This window comes from Temnothorax longispinosus, chromosome 1 (genome assembly GCF_030848805.1).
Source record: "Temnothorax longispinosus isolate EJ_2023e chromosome 1, Tlon_JGU_v1, whole genome shotgun sequence".
Classification (NCBI taxonomy): Eukaryota; Metazoa; Arthropoda; class Insecta; order Hymenoptera; family Formicidae; genus Temnothorax; species Temnothorax longispinosus.
Genome location: NC_092358.1, coordinates 14,244,218 through 14,251,385, shown reverse-complemented (window position 1 = coordinate 14,251,385; position 7,168 = coordinate 14,244,218). Strand labels below are relative to the sequence as shown.

At 48.8% G+C, this 7,168-nt stretch overlaps 1 protein-coding gene across 1 annotated transcript; it reads left to right on the top strand.

The window, feature by feature from the left end:
• Positions 1–1,140: 1,140 nt before the first annotated feature.
• Positions 1,141–4,197, top strand: LOC139818801 (uncharacterized). Its single transcript, XM_071788158.1, has 4 exons — positions 1,141–1,995; positions 2,387–2,863; positions 3,016–3,515; positions 4,140–4,197. The coding sequence occupies exons 1-4, from the start codon at positions 1,141–1,143 to the stop codon at positions 4,195–4,197; spliced, it is 1,890 nt and encodes a 629-aa protein (XP_071644259.1).
• The last annotated feature ends 2,971 nt before the right edge of the window (positions 4,198–7,168 follow it).

The following is a 7,168-nucleotide window of genomic DNA, read 5'->3' as shown; positions in this document are numbered from 1 at the left end:
TCCCGCGTCGCCGTCCACCGAGGTCAGCGCGCTGTCCGTCGTGCGTTCCGCTGACGACCGCAAGGCGATCCTCCTCGCAACCGCGCGAGTTACCATCGCCGACCGCCATGGAGACTCTCATCCTGTGCGAGCCCTCATCGACCAAGGGTCTGAGGTCTCAATTGTCGCCGAATCTCTCGTGCAGCGCTTGCTCCTGCAATGATCTCGCTTCGCCGTGTCGATTTTCGGAATCGGGGGATCGAAATCCGGGTCAACCCGCGGGAAGGTGACGGTGAGCCTTACGTCCGTGACGACCGGAGCCACGATTACCGCCGTCGCGTTCGTGCTGCCCCGTCTTTCTCTTTACCAAGGCTCGGCGACGAAGAGCCCCGCTACGTGGCCCCATCTCAACGGGCTGCCTCTAGCCAATGCGCAGTTTTCGGCTGGAAACCCGGTTGAGCTACTTCTCGGAGCAGAAGTGTGCTCCACCATCCTCGAAGAGGGCATTCGAAAGGGCGGACCGCACGCCCCAATCGCGCAGAAGACAGCCTTCGGGTGGATTCTATCCGGTGGCTGCGGTGCCTCAGCCCTCCACTCGCGCGGCAGCTTTTAAGCGACGGCCGACAACGAGTTGGCCAATCTCGTGCGCCGCTTCTGGGAGCAAGAAGCAGAGCCTTCCGCTCCCGCCGCCCTCACGCCTGACGAACAGAAGTGCGAGGACTTCTATGTCCAAACGCACTCCCGCACGGAGACTGGACGGTACGTAGTCCGACTGCCATTCTCCAAGGAGCCAACGACGTTGGCTGAGACACGCCGACCGGCCGAACGCCTGCTGACCGCAATGGAGCGGAATGCCAGAGAGACCCCCGGTTCGGCGAGCTCTACCGCCAGTTCATGCGGGAGTACGAGGAGCTGAAACACATGAGATTAGCTCCCGTTTCTCCTGGCGAGTCTGAGTGCTACCTACCGCATCACGGAGTGCTCCGAGAGTCGAGCACCTCCACAAAACTCAGGGTGGTCTTCAACGGGTCGCAACAGACGACGTCCGGCGAGTCGCTGAACCACCACCTCCTCGTGGGCGCCAACCTGCTGCCCGCACTAGCCGACGTCCTGATGCGCTAACGCTGGCACCGCTATGCCTTTGTTACGGACATCGAGAAGATGTACCGGCAGATCCTCATCCACCCGGACGACAGGAAGTATCAGTGCATCCTCTGGCGTTGCACCCTCCTCGCCCTCGTGTGCGTGTACCAGCTCCTCACGGTAACGTACGGTCTCGCGTGCGCGCCCTTTTTGGCCATCCGAACGTTGCGACAACTGGCCCACGACGAACAATCGCGATATCTGCAGGGAGCGATCACATTGCGCGAGGACACTTACGTGGACGACGTTGTCTCGGGCGCGAACACTTTGTCACACGCGATCGGGAAACAAACTGAACTCCGCGGTCTGTGCACGGCGGGCGGGTTCGCGCTTCGAAAGTGGGCCGCAAACGACGAGGAAGTGCTGTCGGGAATTCCTCCCGAGCACCGACTTCACCACGAACCGCACTCGTGGGAAAACGACAGCTTTTCCACTCTTGGATTGTTGTGGCACCCGAACGAGGACACTTTCGCGTTCGCGATTCACCCGCGCACCGTCACAGAATACACGAAGAGACGCGTCCTATCGGAAACCGCACGTCTTTTCGATCCGCTGGGATGGCTCGCCCCCGTAGTGATTCGCGCGAAGATCCTCATTCAGTCCGCGTGGCTCCAGAGACTCGATTGGGACGATCCGCTTCCCGCCGCCGACGCGCACTGCTGGAGGAGCTTCCTCGAGGAGCTGCCTCTCCTCTCCCGCTTACGCGTGATCCGCTGGCTTGGCAGCGAGGACGAGGACGCACAAGCGGAACTGCACGGCTTTGCCGACGCATCCGAGCGAGGATACGCCGCAGCCGTGTACCTCCGTATCACCCGGAACGGCACCGTGGCCATTCATCTGTTGGCCGCCAAGAGCAAGGGTGGCCCCGGTCAGGCAGGTGTCACTGCCACGACTCGAGCTCACTGCCGCCGACTTGCTCACTTCTCTTACGTGTCACACCCGCTCCACTTTGCGTCTGTTCACAGCACCCACGTTTCTTTAGTCCAACTCGCAGGTTACCTTGAAGTGGATTCAAGGACACGCATCCCGCTGAAAAACCTACGTGGCGAACCGCGTGGCTCACATTCAGCAAAAGCCTGCCTGACGCTCGATGGAGACACGTCCCCGGGCGGGACAACCCTGCGGACTGCGCCTCCAGAGAGATCGCTCCAGGCGAACTGCTGGAACATTCCCTGTGATGGACTGGACCCGCCTGGCTCCGCGAGGACCGATCTCAGTTCCGAGCGAAGGCCTTGTGATGTCCGACGCCGATCTGCCCAAACAGAGAGTCGCGGCACACGTCGCCACCGAGAAAATCGAGGAGGAACCCGAGATGCTTCTCCAGCGTCCACCAAGATCGACGACGTCCCTACTGCTTTGGCTTCGCGTGGTGCAAGCCCTGCACTTCGCCAACGAGATCACGGCACTTTCTGCAAACCGCACTGTGTCACATCGAAGTTCATTGGCGAGCTTGAGTCCGTTCCTGGATGACCACGGCGTTCTGAGAGTCGGAGGCCGCCTCAAGCATGCCATGCTTTCCACCGATGAGCGACATCCGATGATCGCACCTCCGTCCTCGTGGCTCACTCGTTGCTCATTGAGTCGTTCCACCGTCGAACTCTGCACGGAGGAGTGCAGCTCACCCTCGGCTTACTCCGCCTCCGCTTCTGGATCCCTCGAGGCCGCTCTGTTGTCAAACAGCGGCTGCATCGCTGCATTACTTGCACCCGCTGGCGAGCCGCGGCATTGCAACCGCCGATGGGCAACCTCCCGAGGGGCCGAGTCACGCCAGCGCGCCCATTCCTCCGGACCGGCTTAGACTACGCCGGCCCGATCCTCATCCGCACGAGTAAAGGCCGCGGACACCGAGCGCACAAGGCATTCATCGCCGTATTCGTGTGCCTCTGCACCAAGGCGGTGCATCTGGACGTCGTTTCGGATTACACGACGGAAGCCTTTCTCGCCGCCTTCCGTCGCTTCATCTCCCGTCGGGGCCTCTGCGAGGAACTGTACTCGGATTGTGGCACCAATTTCGTGGGAGCCGACCGAGTCCTGCGAAAGCTCTTCCGAGCATCATCTGCCGACGGCCGTCGCCTTGCCCACGTCGCTGCCACGGAAAGCGTCAAATGGCATTTTAACCCGCCGGCTGCACCGCACTTCGGCGGATTGTGGGAGGCTGCCGTCAAATCAACCAAATTTCACCTCCGTCGGGTCATTGGAGAGACAACCCTCACCTTCGAGGAGATGAGCACCTTCCTCGCTCAGGTCGAAGCCTGCCTGAATTCCAGGCCGCTGCAGGTTTTGTCCGACGATCCGGACGACATGTCCGCCCTTACACCAGGACACTTCTTGATCGGTGCTCCTCTTCTGGCTGTTTCCGAGCCCTCCTTGATCGACGCGGCTGAGAGCTCACTGTCCCGGTGGCAACACATCGAAAAAATGCGCGATCACTTTTGGTCACGGTGGTCGCACGAATACATACATGGGATGACAGCTCGCTCGAAATGGCTCAAGCCTGAGGATGCGCCTGCCGTCGGATCGCTGTGCTTGGCACGCCAAAGAAAGAGAGAGAGAGAGAGATACTCTCGAGAGTCTCTCTCTCTTTCTCTCTTTTTGCTCTCGAGAGTTCTTACTCGCAAGTGGACACGCACCATTAAACGAGCAAAGTGAGATACCAATAGCAAATGTGAAGACTTTATTTGAAGAAAATTTTCTTTTTAATAAGGATAATAAATATAATTCAGAAAAACTGTCAATCAACATTAAGTCTCCGCATACTAGTAAAAAAATACGAATGTACCAAAAAATGTATATTAGATGATAAAATTGAAAATAATAATTTCAACATGGATAATCTTATTTATCCACTGCCACAAACAATTGAAGAGAACGTGTTAGAAGAAAATTCGTGGTTAGATGATCGACCTTTAAATAAAATTATGATGATAATAGAAAGATATACTACATTTTCTCGTGTTGATGTTCTTTTTATAATGAATTTACATTGAATTGAACCGATCTTTACTTCCGATGTTCAGATTATCGGAGGTCAGCATTGTGGTAACCACTGGCACTGTATTTACTATGATGGTTTAATGCTTCATATATATGATAGTTTGTATTTTGATACTTATTCTTATTATGATCTAACATTATTTGAACGAAAATACATTGAAAAACGATACCCTAATTTGGAACAAAATAATATAATATTTGAAAAAGTAACCAAGCAACCAGATCTCACGTCGTGTGGAATATTTGCAGCAGCATTTGTAGTATTAATAGTGTGGAGATTTGCGTATTCATTTTATCTTTTGATCTGTTTATATACGTTGCAATTATTCACTGTATTTTATTTTAAGCTCATGTAAACGAACTTTAGTTTTTCTTGTGTACACACTGCGCATCTGTTAAAGGTGGCGAGCCTGATCTTTTCTCCTCGTGTATATTCCACTCTATGTTACGTCATCTCTATGTTCTTTTATGTTCAACTAAGATGTCGGCGTTCGGTCGTGAGAGAAACGACACGATATTACAATAAAGGTTTTTGTGTCAATCCTGCTTTCTATCAATGTAATCCAACAATTCTGGTAGCAGAGCGTGGTTAGTGCGATTGGAGAAAGAAGCTGCCGAGAAAAGAAGAGCAAAAAAGCCGGTAAAAAGTTTTTGAGCAGCAATCAAGATGGACAAGATACCAATAGGTTCTTTCCCTTTCTTACAACTAAGAACTACCATGTTTGGGCTATGAAATTAAAAGCAGTATTAAGCCTGAAGAAGGTGAAATACGTTCTTACGACGAACCGACCTACAGGCGACAGAGCCATGACAGGCGACGACCAAGCCATGCAGTTTACGGACGGGAACAACGCAAAGGATCTGTGGGAAAAAATCAAAGAAACCTATGTGGGGCGCCTTGAAGATTATAAAATCGACGCCACAGTTGAACTACGTAGCATAACAATGGGCGATAAGGAGACGATTAACACTTCGAGGAAAATTGGGTAGAACTGTTTCTGTATTATTTAACCTATTCGTAGTTTATATTGAAACTATTCTTAAATTTCGGAAACGCGCTGGGGTAAGCTCTGATAATGAGTATATTCAATTTACCTCATACTAACAGTTTATCTAAAAAATATCTAAGAGCGTGTCCTTTAATACGTCGTTTTACTAATAAATGCGGTGCACTCATTCCAAGTACATTACGTGGTATTACGTTAAGAAAGCACATCGCAACATATACTTCTATGTTAAATATTGAAGAATGTCGAGTTGAACGTCTCGCTAATTTTATGGGCCATCATAAGAACATTCATAAAAATATATCTAGAGTGCCTGTACCTAGTAGCTGAAATGACTGATGTTTCACGATTGTTGATGGCAGCCATTGGTCACGATAATAAAGAGGATGACGAAGAATACAGCGATAATAACGAAAATAGTGATAGCAGCGACGAGAAATATGATCATGTTTCTTCAGCAATAATCGAACGTACCAACACTATTATGGATCATACATCTACATTTCACAGTGAAAGCAGTTCTGCTTCTCAATCAACAAGTAATTTCACAAACTCCAAATGTCGCAACAGTAAGATCTATTATTTTTATTTTAAGTATTATTTTATTATTTCTATTATGGAAACATAGTAAATGTTACTGGTACTAATTACTAATATTTGAAATTTTGGCTTCGCCATTTGGAAAAACGAAGAGAACTAAATGGACTGATCAAGAAAAAAAGGCAATAACTACATATTTTGAAAATCTAAAAAAACTATTAAAATTACCATCTTTACAAGAATGCAGAAAAGTTATTTTTAAATACAGAATATTAAGTCAAAGAACACTCCTGCAAGTCAAAACATAGATAGATAATCAGACGAGCCAAAAATCGTAAAGAGTCCTTTACATGTTCAAAAAATCTGTCTGTTTAAATTATTATTTATATTAACTTTACTACTTTACTTTTATTAGGTTGTCCGAAAAGTTTGTATGAGTTTTCTGAGTTAAAGTAAAACAATTTTTCAATATTAAATAAAAACTTTATTCAATAAAGTAATCACCGTTTTGTTCTATTACTTTAAGACATATGGAGGAGTAAAAACCACAGTGGTGTAAGTCAAATTTTTAAAAATATTTTCTCGTGTGCATAGATGCAATTTATATATTGTACAGATTGCATCTATGCACAAAAGGAAATATTTTTAAAAATTTGACTTAACCACTGTGGTATTTACCCCTCCATATATAGACATCATAAACTTTCAATGATAACAACATATGCAACGTTCATAGAATCTATTGAAACTCATACGAACTTCTCCGAAAATTCAATATTTGGAATATAATTTTAGATATTTTATCATCCCTCTCGCGGTGGACCACCTTGGCGTGGTGAGAGGGCTCTCCGTTCCGACGGGCTACGTCCGGCGACTTCTGCTCTGCAGAAGTCGCTGCGGTGGCCCATTGGTGAGGTGCGGGGTCTAAGAGTCCACCCTTCCTGCCGCCGGTCTAGGGACCGAAGTGGCGGGAAGAATGGGCAACCGCAACGGGTCTGGGGATCTAACTAAAATGACGGACTTAAATTTACAAACATATAGCGAGGAAGAGCGAAGCTCCGGGTGTGAGAACACCGAAGGTGAGGGAGCGCACAATCGATCCAGCCGGACTCCCCAGATCTTCTGGGAAAACCACTGGACCGCAGCGCGACAAGGAGCGAAGAGGAAAAGCCAGAAACACTCAGTGATGCCACAGATCGGTCTCCGTCGCATACGCACACAAGTCTCGTGCCCCAGGGGTTACAAACTCCTATTGTTCTCGCGGTACCAGTATTTGCAGCGCCCTCACTGAGCGACAGGGCTCATGGACAAGAACTAAGGTGTATAGTATGAGTGAGTGCGAATGAGAGAAAGATAAAAGTTTTTTGCGCAAGTGAGTGAGAGACGCTATACGCACGCTGCTGTACGCAGCTATAGGTTAAAATATACATATATATATATATATATATATATATATATTGTTTTATAACAATTTTAATAAAAAGTGTTGTTAGCAGTAGTAATAA

What these genes read in the sequence shown, in the direction of transcription:
- LOC139818801 (XM_071788158.1), top strand. Translation starts at nt 1,141, where the DNA reads ATGTACCGGCAGATCCTCATCCACCCGGACGACAGGAAGTATCAGTGC. An exon ending in GCAAGGGTGGCCCCGGTCAG is followed by an intron (nt 1,996 to 2,386) that starts GCAGGTGTCACT and finishes CTGCCCAAACAG; the next exon opens with AGAGTCGCGGCACACGTCGC. An exon ending in GGCATTGCAACCGCCGATGG is followed by an intron (nt 2,864 to 3,015) that starts GCAACCTCCCGA and finishes CTCTGCACCAAG; the next exon opens with GCGGTGCATCTGGACGTCGT.